The sequence below is a fragment of the Populus euphratica genome, unplaced genomic scaffold (genome assembly GCF_000495115.2).
Source record: "Populus euphratica unplaced genomic scaffold, PopEup_1.0 scaffold3.1, whole genome shotgun sequence".
Taxonomy (NCBI): Eukaryota; Viridiplantae; Streptophyta; class Magnoliopsida; order Malpighiales; family Salicaceae; genus Populus; species Populus euphratica.
The window spans coordinates 5314067-5324898 of record NW_011499847.1 but is presented as its reverse complement, the minus strand read 5'-3'; the positions used below and the strand labels follow the sequence as shown (position 1 = coordinate 5324898).

The window sequence follows — 10832 nt, the reverse complement described above, 5'->3', positions numbered from 1 at the left end:
CACTCCATTGAAAGAGTTTTTCAAGCATATGGTGGTGTAGATCTTTTCTTTGTTTCTGGGCAGTCGTCTTGGCTATGCTGACGGACTCTTCTTTCTCATGCTAGACTGTCTCTTCTTACCTGGCAACCGGCAAGTCCTCTGCATCAACTTGGAGCTCCAACTGAGTTCATGCAGCTATTCCATAACACGTTGCAATTAAGTGTGCTCTGAAAATCAGCAGTTAAGAAATTGCAAAGGACACGTATTGTTTATGGCATCTGACTAATTCTTCAGTTCAACAATTAAAATTGATATTAAGAGACTTGATCACGGATTTTGGCACTTTTAAGGGTTTTTTTTTTTCATCAAAAGATTTGTTGGACTTTGAGAGGATAAATAACTAAATAAATTGAGGTCGTAAAAACTCGAATTTACTTCACTAAAAAGACCATCGAATATACAACCATTAGCCTATATTTATCTAGGTTTTACACACTTAGTTTAACTATAATGTATTTTACCTATTTCTTTATCTTCTTTTTAAAAATGATGTATTTATTTTCTATCAATTGGGATCCTATAGTTAAGGGAAGCGATTTTTTCATTTGTCGAAGCCTTGGATCTTCCAAAATAAAATCTACAAGAGCTAGTTTTGTTATTTTTTGGATTTATTATTTTTATTTCAGATTTTATTTTAATGTTTTTTAACTTCAGGTTGTTTCCTAATAAAAACAGATTTTCTTAATCTATTTAAAAATCTTATATTTTTCTTGAGAAAACAATCATCATATACTTAAATTTTATATAATAAAAATATGAATTGAAAGTTTACATGTATAATTTTTTTTGCTCATTATAATTCTTATATTATGGCAGTCCTATCATTAGCTTCCGTCTATATCACTACTGGAAACACCGTGGAAGGATATTAAAAAGGGTATGATACTCGACGTTATACGTTTCACAAGAGCACTTCTTTCAAGTCTTGCATATAAAACTCCATCTTTTGTGAGTACTTATCTTAATAAGATTTTGTTCTTTCCTTCTCATGTAAGTTCAGCATCAATGCTTTATCTTATTAGGAAAATACCAAGAGCAAATAGTTAGACAAAGGAACGAGATCATGGAGATGTGGCTTACTAATTTTAGCAAGAGGATTTGCCAGCTAATTGAGCCTCGGCTTCAGTTATCCTGGCTAATTTGACGGGCGCCACCTTAATAACAAGATATATAATTATTGATACTAACCATATTTACAAAATAATAATAAAAATAAAAATAGGAAAGAGAATAAAATGCAGCAATAATAGGCCTACAATCTGAAATGTTAGAGCGTTGGTATGCTTTCGCACAAATATTGTGTAAATTCAAATTTTGGATAACCTAATATAAAATTTGTTAACTATCAATACTCATTTGCAGAACACGACCAGAGCTATTAACTTGATAACTTTATGGTGGAATGTGGATCACAAAAAAGAAATTAGACGACACGGGGAACTAAATAATAATCTCATTAACAACTAAAAAGAAGATAAAGGGTAAGCAAAGCCTCTTATTTAGTGTTCGTTTTTAAGCTTAAATTGTGCTTTTTTTATTTTTTATTGTTTTAATATAATAATATAAAAATGAATTTTAAAAAATAAAACAATATTATTTTATAATATTTCTAAATAAAAAAAAATAAGAGGGCATGCCTAGATGAAAAGGGCTTGAACCTATCGTGCCTATGGGCTTGCTGCGCGGTATAAATATGATTTAGATTTTAGTCCCTGTGTTTATGCATAGTTAGACTTTAGTCCCTGTGCTTTCAAAACCTACTATTTAACCCCGATGTATTGTACATGTAGCTATCTTTCAATCAAATAAGAACCTCATTTTCATTGTTATTCCAAGTCACTGAATAGTGCTTTCAAGTTGGAAACTTTTAAATATTTTTATTAATTATGTCTTAGTAATTTATCTTCCTACTCAATAAATTAATTAATTATTATGTAATATACTGATTATTAATATTATTATAAACATTGTTTTAAAGCCTACCTAGGGATTTAGGCTAGGTTGAGCTTGAACAAATATAAAAAAATAAAAAAAGGATTGACTTATTACAATATAGTCACAAATTCGAGTTGATCCATGAACTAATCAAGGCTAGGTAAAAACCAATAAAAAGTCATTGATTTATCCTATTTGATAAATTAATTAATTATTATGTAATATACTAATTATTAATATTATTATAAACATTGTTTTAAAGCCTACCAAGTGATTTAGGCCAGGTTGAGTTTGAACAAAAATAAAAAAATAAAAATAAAAAGAGGATTGATTCATTACGATCTAGTCATAAATCCGAGTTGACCCATAAACTAATCAAGCTAGGTAAAAACCAATAAAATTCATTGATTTTTTTTTTAATTTTTTCTCAAAATAATGTTATAATTTATTTTTTATAAAATAAAAAAATTAAACTGGCATGAATTGACTATCAACTTGCCAAACTCAATGTTTATCCCAAATCAAGTTTAAAAACTTTAATTATGCAATCACAACACAAAATATATACTATATTTTTTTAAAAAAATAAATATTATTCACTTAAAAAAAAATAATAAGTTAATATAAACCATAAAGAACCATTTCATCTTTTTATAATTTAGCTAATTGTTCCATAATTATTATGATAGTTTAAAAAGTTAATTATTATTTCAACCGAAAAGATTTTTTGTTATCTCAGAGAAGAATAAATATTATTTGAATCATTTTTAATTGACTATGAATTAATAAAAATTTAATCTTATTGCATTGTAAATGTTATTTTATTATTTCATAAACTTAAAAACACAGTAGTTATAACGCCATAAAGGTGTGGCAACAAGAGCTCCTTTAGAAAACCTGTGGAAGTTATTTTTAAAGCATTTTTATATAAAAATAATATTTATTTTATTTTTAAATATTTATTTCTAGTATTAATATAAAAACAGTTATTTTTAAAGCATTTTTATATAAAAACAAAAAAAATTAATTTTTTTTTAAAAACACATTGAAGGTGAGTTTCAGAACGGGAACGAGGGTGGCTTTCACATCGCCCACCCCTTTCGGCCTTTACAGGAATTTGTCTCACAAATTGAAGCCTAAGTCACTGGTAATGTCGTTGCAGGATATCGGAATTCAGCGCGGGTTTTTTCGAAATTTAGTAAAAATAAATTATCAAAACACACTAGATTTAAGAAAATAATACTTTATAATTTTTTCACAGGACCAGATTTTAATTTCATTAGGAGTGTTTGGTATTAAAATACATGATATTTTTTAAAATAACTTTTGCTTATAAAAGTATAAAAATAAGTTTTTTTCTTATTTTTTTTATCAACATATTAAAATTATAAAAAAAATCTAAAATATATAAAAAAAAATCTAAAAATATTAAATATTAAAAAAATACATCTAAAAACAAAAGCTAAACCAAAAACCCAAACAAACCTCAGACTTTAAATAATTTACTCCATAGAAATACCATACGGCCTTTCCTTTTTCACTTTCCTTTCGTGCTAGTGTCGATATCTTGCTTCCGTACCAAGAAGAATTTAGCTTTTAGACATTTTAACTTAAAAAACCGTCAACAACAATAGCTAGTATGTGTTTCCCTTTATTTATTCTTTTTTTTCCCCGTCTCTAGAACTGAAAGGGGAGAAGGCTGGAAGCGAGTGAAAGGTTCCTTGCTTTTCTGTCACCTAATATTTGTGCCCATGATTTGTTATTTGACACGATGAGGATTTTGGTAGCCCGCCAGAGAAGAGAGAGATTACATGTACTTAAAAACGACAAGGAAGGGGGAGCAGAAGACCTCGAATTACTTTATTTATGGTTTACAAATGCATTGCAGATGATAGTTGGTAGGACATGGCATCGTTATAGTTTCTGTGAAGTCGGCATTGCTAGAGAAACTCCACCACCACCTGGTAGATCCTTCCATTGCTGAGTTATTGTTTTGATCTGGGTGTAGAAATTAACACCAGCCTTGCCTGCAATTATTTATAAAAAGAAAAAAAAAAAAACCATCTCAAGGATGTTTACATGGCCGCCAACTTTATACAACCAGCATGTTGGTGAAGAAAATAAGATCGTAACAGTTTCAAAATGAAAGAGCAAGGCTTTAGAGGACGTATGCATTACCATAGAAGTTGAGATCGCCAGCAAAAGATGCCTTGGAGCCAGTAAAAGAGAAAAATGGCAAGGGAACTGGTATAGGAACATTGATGCCAACCTGGATAGCAGCTAATTATGTTAAGCATGCATGCATTTTCCAAGGTGCCTATTTCAACAAAATATGAAAGTTAAATTATCCTGGAAGTAATTTTCAAAGTTCCTCGTGTGGTTTGAGCTATCAAATCTTGGCATAGAAAGAGTGATCAGTAGAGTGGGGAGCTAAAATTGCTGCCCTTAACAGATAAATTATGCAGTTGTATCCATTAAATATTCTTTGATGATTGTGCAGTGTTTCTTCGTTTCTTTACCTGCCCAGCCTCTATCTCAGTTTGGAATTTCCTTGCAGCAGCACCAGATGTAGTGAATATGGCAGCTCCATTGCCATATCTGTGACAAAAATATTACAAACATGAAAACCAGATATACTTCATGGAAGGAAAAATGATAACACAAGCAAATGAGAAGTCATAACAAAAAAGTACTTATTTCTGTTCACGAAGTGGATGGCTTCTTCAAAGCTGTCAGCCTAAAGTTACAAGAAAGAAGTTAATTCATTGCCATGCTAATCGATCAGAGGCCTAATTATCATAGAAACACAAAAGGAGTATTTAACCCACCTCCACGCAAAGAAGAACTGGGCCAAAAATTTCCTCCTGCAAAGGAAATGTATGGAGAGTAGATCAGTCAATTTTTCACCAAAATTTTAAGTCTACATCTTCATACACTTATGAATTTAATAAATTATAGATTTCTTGGAGTATGATCTACAAAATCACTTTAAAAAAACCTTGTAGCAATCCATATCAGCTGTGACACCGGATAAGATGGTGGGACCAATAAAATTGCCATCCTCGTATCCTGGAACCTGTTTATCACCAGAAACAAATTGGTAAGCAGAACAGTCTCTTTTCGGTTAAAACTTAATTGAGAATAAAGGATATAAAAGGAGCAAAAGCACCCTTCCAAGGAGGAGGAAAGAAAAGGCACAAAGCTAATTTAAAACTGATGGATGTTTGAGATTAACAAATGCTGGACTCGAACTCAGTACCTTATCCATCTTGCTTTACAAGAGAGCCAATGCTACAAGACTACTGGTCCTAATGTATTTTCAGTTCCTTACTACAAAGAGAAATGCTATTTGCTCTTCCAGCAATTACTAAATTAATCCATCATTTCCACTATATTCCATGCTTTACAAATGCTGGACTCAAACTCAGTACCTTATCCATCTTGCTTTACAAGAGAGCCAATGCTACATGACTACTGGTCCTAATGTATTTTCAGTTCCTTGCTACAAAGAGAAATGCTATTTGCTCTTCCAGCAATTACTAAATTAATCCATCATTTCCACTATATTCCATGCTTCTGGTCTGACATGCATATTTAGGTGGGTTTACTCAACATTATATAAAAAAGAAGTATTGGGTCCCATCAACAAAACAAAGATGCAATAAAATACCACTATATTTCTTCCATCAAGCAGAAGTCTGGCACCACTTTCGACACCACTTTCAATTAATTTGCATACTCGTTCCTTGGCCTGCAAAAACAGAGAAAATTTCCAAGTAAAAGTTTGATCATGGTGGTGCAGAACCAGGTTAAGAATAATTCTTAAAGATACCTGTTTGCTGATCACTGGACCAAGGTCTGCATCAGGTTCTGTTCCTGCATTTACTTTTAGAGACTTTGCACATTCCACCAGTTTATTCTCCCTAGAAAAGTTTGAAAAGGTTCTATGTTATACAGTTACGTCTCGGCCAATCACCAACTTACTCTTATTTTCTAATTTTATAAAATATGGTAAAAGTTTGCAAGGGGATGTGATCTATGTACAACTGTGCAAACAGTGATAAAGGCTAAATCTTGTGTGCGGCCTCAGAACCCACCTACACAGACAAATGCCTCCCTAACTAACATGATGACATGCATGAGCCAACTCTCAACAAAGGAGCTGTGTATTAGCTGTGTCCTATTCTGGCTACTAAAACTGATCCAGATTCCTTGACATGGCTGAAAAATCATTCTCTCAACAGCATTTTCCTTTGCAGCTAGCTAACTGACAGCAGATTATTTGAAAAATCCAGCTAGAAGTTATTAAGTCAACGACTTGTGGATTTTAATTGGAAACAAACTTACCATGACTGTGAGTCTCCAACAAAAACTACAGTGCTCAGTGCCATACATCTCTGTCCCGCTGCACCAAAACCAGCAGCAACCAAGGCATTCAAAGTGGCATCAGTGTTGGCATCAGGTAAGACGATTGCATGGTTTTTAGCTCCCATGTTGGACTGCACAAAAGAATCCACATAGCCAGTTAATTCCAACCTCCAACCATTGTGAAGAAGTCATATTGATCCCAAGAGACTGAATAGTTATTACTAAAGAAATGATGTGAACTCACTTGTACACGTTTTCCTTTAGCTGATGCCCTTGAATATATGTGCATTCCAGCCTGTGAATATGATAACAAAACATCAAGTACTAATGTGACTATCAGGTAGATACTAACATATCAATTTTGCAGAAAAATGCAATTATCTCCAGAACGTTGCCCACCCAAAAATAGCAAGAGAATAATTTAAAGGTTATCCACCTAAAAACTAATCTTGTTCAGGATCTTCATTTTTCTCAGAATACTTGAGGAGTGAAATGTAAGACAAAAAAACATTAATTAGGAAAACCTGGATATCGTGCCGAGTAACTTACAGTATTAGAGCCCACAAATGATATAGCTCTAATGTCGTCGTCATCACAGATAGCATTAACAATATCCTGCCACAAATAGAAACATGTTATAAAAACAATGCTGTAAAAGACAAATCAATAAATGAAAACCACAAGTCCGTATCATAGGTATAAATAACTACAGCAAATATAATTGTTTTTCCACTATTTTTCCACTATGTCACAGCCCTTTAATTATGTAGATTTACTAAAAACTCTGCAAATGAAACTCCAAATCTTACTAATTTAGAATCAATTAAACAAAATCCTATTTGTCAATATTATTTTCTTAGGAAGCTATAGCTAATAAATCACAATAGAGATTAATTAGCTAAAAAGAGCTTATTAGCAAAATCATACATTGGTGCCATGAACAATATTTAAGACACCATTAGGTAAACCGGCCTCCATTGCCAATTCCGCAAGTATTATAGAAGCACCTGTTTCACCACCGGAGAACAAAGTTACTGCTATGTATAAAAGTATGATGATTGATTCTTTTGCGCAGAATATGCCTGGATTTGGAACTATGATTAGTGAACATCTAGGCAGAGACTGCCTTTGTCCCAGACCAATGCTGTTTGCCTGAATTTTCCAGGACTTTCAAAACTACATTTCTTCACATTACTAAAAAATGCAAGAGAAAGCATCCTATTGATATGCCAGGTGCAATTTTCAAATCTTTGAACAATTTCCATTAACTATTCAAAGTGGAAAGCTATTTTTAATAAGAGCAAAAAGAAAGGCAAACACCATTTATGACAGGAGCAGAAAATCTGACACAGGATTCAAGCTTCCAAACACTTTTCTTATTGGATAAAAGAGGTCACCTGATGGAAAGTCCCACAATTATTGGCCAAAGGTGCTTCCAATACCCATAGGAAGCTATTACATTATCAGTGTAACCAACTTCTAAAAGCTTTTATACCACATATCTATGACCAGAGAAGATAGGAAGTATCTCTCTTGCCTGAATATAGCACAACTTGGTACCATGAAGAGGTGCTCCAAACCTTATACACAAAGTACAAGTAAATTCTCACCGGGATCTTTCTCCGATGGCTTCAAGACAAAGGTATTGCCACATGTAACTGCAACAGGGAACATCTGCAGCAAAAAAGGTCGCATACACATTTTTAAATTACTTTTTTTCTTTGAGAACTCAAGATTTGTTCACAACAAGAGAATCCTTTAAATGTTAGTACAGTTGTGAAACATGATCAACTTCAAGATGAAGCTAAAAGTTGGCCTGGTTAACTGCATGTTTTCATCTTAACAGCAAAATTTAAGTTCCACCTTTGTGATAATGAGATATGCAGGCATCGTAAATGCATGGAAAAAAACAAATTGTGAAGAAGAATACTGAAGGCTTACCCATAAAGGAATCATTGCTGGAAAGTTGAAAGGGCAAATCCCAGCACATACACCAAGTGGCTCTCTGATGCTAAAGGTATCAATTCCATTTGCCACATTTGGGACATACTCTCCCATCTGCAAAGTTGCCATTCCACAAGCATGTTCCACCACCTCTGTATGAGAAAACAATCAAAATTGAGAAAGCATAGAAGCAATCGACTGCAATCTTTTCACCGAAAGAGATTTTAGGAAAGGGAATAAAAGATAGACTAACCTAGCCCACGGAAAACATCTCCATGAGCATCCTTCAAGGTCTTCCCCTGTTCAGTAGTGATATTCATCGCTAGCTTATCCTACAACAAGATCAAAGTGATTCTAATCATCAAACAAAAGCCAATAAAAAATAATACGAATAAAACGCAGTAACATACGACAGAACAAATTCTAGTATGCTTACAGTGTCTCTACGAATAAGCTCTTGAAGCTTGAGCATGACACGCTGACGGGTAGTAATTGGCGTGTTACGCCACGCCGGAAAAGCATGCTTTGCTGCAGAGACTGCAGCTTTGAACTCTTCATTCGTCGTCAAAGGAATTTGTGATACAACTTCTTGTGTTGCCTATCCCCAAATTTCAATCCATTAAACCCACCCAAAACCACAACAATTTCCAATAAACAAGAGAAAGAACATTATAAGTTCATATACTCACGGGATTTATCACATCAATGGTTGAAGATGATTGCGAATCAACGAACTTTCCTCCAATAAGATTCGGGACTCTCTGATACAACAAAAAAAAATCAGAAAAACGAGATGAAGAAAGCAATAATAATCTTGTATAAATTAGATAAGTGAAGTAGAGTTTCTCAAGCTTTTGAAGAACTTTCTAAGAGACCAAACAGACCATAAAGCATCGTATATACACCGTATGTATGTATAGATTTATACAGAGTGTATTACCGGAGGGCTACGGAGGCTTGAAGAAGGCTCAACAACACCAGTGGAAAAATAATAAGAGCTTCTCAAAGCAAAGATCGAAGGCTTCAAGGCCTTTAGATTTCTCGCTGAAATAAAAAACCAAAGGGATCAAAATAAATCAAGATTCCTTGTAACACGGCTTAAATAACTGATTGATGATTAGTTATGAAATAATTTTGCGCGAGTTTCTTACCTCGTTGAATCGAGATTTTAAGAGGCAACATGGTTTTTTTTTGTTTTTTTGGGTTTTCTACTTTGATTCAACGATTTTTATGTTCTTAGGATAAATGTTTTTTTTTATAAGATATATATCCGTTTTTTGCATGCTAGTATAGAGTGATTGGTGTTGTGACCAGCAGACGGGTTGAGATTTGAAGGCAATGATTTGTTGGGATGTGAGCCGATGGATTGGAGTTACGTGTTATCTGACGGTGGAGATTCAAAATTACTTTATGACGTGGCAGTTATATTAGAAAAAGTTTTCCTAATTTGCCTTGTTTTAAAAAAAGGAAAATGTTAACATACAAATAAATTCACTTGAGCAAAGATTTTATCAAATGCAGATTTGTAAATATAGAAAGAAAAAGGTCTTATTTAATTGATATTCTTCAACACTTTGCCTATACCCATCATTATTGTCACCTCTGCAATATCTTACATACCCACTAGGTTTGAGATTTGAAGACAATGATTTGTTGGGATGTTAGCTGATAGATTAGAGTTACATGCTATCTGACTATGGAGATTCAAAATTACTTTATGACGTGGCTGTCATATTAGAAAAAGTTTTCCTAATTTGCCTTGTTTTAAAAAAAGGAAAATGTTAACATACAAATAAATTCACTTGAGCAAAGATTTTATCAAATGCAGATTTGTAAATATAGAAAGAAAAAGGTCTTATTTAATTGATATTCTTCAACACTTTGCCTATATCCATTAGTGTATCCAAAAAGAAAAAATAAAAAATTATTTAAATGATGATTAAATAGTAAAAATTTAAAATTAAAAGGTTTACTTTCTTTGTAGTTTTATGTTCGAGTTGGTTACTTATATTATGACTACTAGAAATTTATATAATTGTTAATTTTAGGACCCGTGGAATTAGTTATGGTACGTGTAAACTCGTCCGAATATCTACTTTAATCTAAAAATAAAAATAAAAATAAAAATAAATAAATATATATAGAGAGAGAGATATTCTTCAACACTTTGCCTATACCCATCACTACTGTCACCCTCGCGATGTCTTACATATTTACTAGGTTTACAGGGTATTCAATGGGTCGTGAGGATTAGTCGTGGTGCGCGCAAGCTGGCCCGGACACCCCACGTAAATAAAAAAAAGAAAAAAAGAAAAAAGAAAAAAAATTATTTAAATGATGGTTAAATAGTAAGAATTTAAAATTAAAAGGTTTATTTTCTTTGTAGTTTCATGTTCGAGTTCTTAGTTACTCATATTATGGCCACTAGAAATTTACATGGTTGTTAATTTCAGGATCTGTGAGATTAGTCGTGGTACGTGCAAGCTGGCCCGGATATCCACGTTAATCTAAAAATAAAAATAAAAATAAATATATATATATATAGG

General features: G+C 32.8%; 1 protein-coding gene across 1 annotated transcript; it reads right to left on the bottom strand.

Moving 5' to 3' along the window:
* Positions 1 to 3809: 3809 nt before the first annotated feature.
* Positions 3810 to 9590, bottom strand: LOC105109991 (methylmalonate-semialdehyde dehydrogenase [acylating], mitochondrial-like). Its single transcript, XM_011004883.1, has 19 exons — positions 9438 to 9590; positions 9227 to 9330; positions 8976 to 9047; positions 8723 to 8884; positions 8540 to 8618; positions 8284 to 8438; positions 7953 to 8016; positions 7270 to 7349; positions 6892 to 6957; positions 6587 to 6637; positions 6322 to 6473; positions 5807 to 5897; positions 5645 to 5725; positions 4973 to 5050; positions 4803 to 4838; positions 4668 to 4711; positions 4494 to 4572; positions 4153 to 4243; positions 3810 to 4001 (listed from the first exon to the last, which is right to left on the bottom strand). The coding sequence occupies exons 1-19, from the start codon at positions 9466 to 9468 to the stop codon at positions 3889 to 3891; spliced, it is 1629 nt and encodes a 542-aa protein (XP_011003185.1). The 5' UTR covers positions 9469 to 9590; the 3' UTR covers positions 3810 to 3888.
* Between the last annotated feature and the right edge of the window lie 1242 nt (positions 9591 to 10832).

Bases quoted from the DNA above. Each gene is read 5' to 3' on its own strand.
- LOC105109991 (XM_011004883.1), bottom strand. From the start codon at position 9,468: ATGTTGCCTCTTAAAATCTCGATTCAACGAG. The intron at 6,638-6,891 runs GTAAGTTACTCG...TCATATTCACAG, and splicing joins CATTTGTGGGCTCTAATACT to GCTGGAATGCACATATATTC. The intron at 5,051-5,644 runs GTATTTTATTGC...GGTGATAAACAG, and splicing joins TTGATGGAAGAAATATAGTG to GTTCCAGGATACGAGGATGG.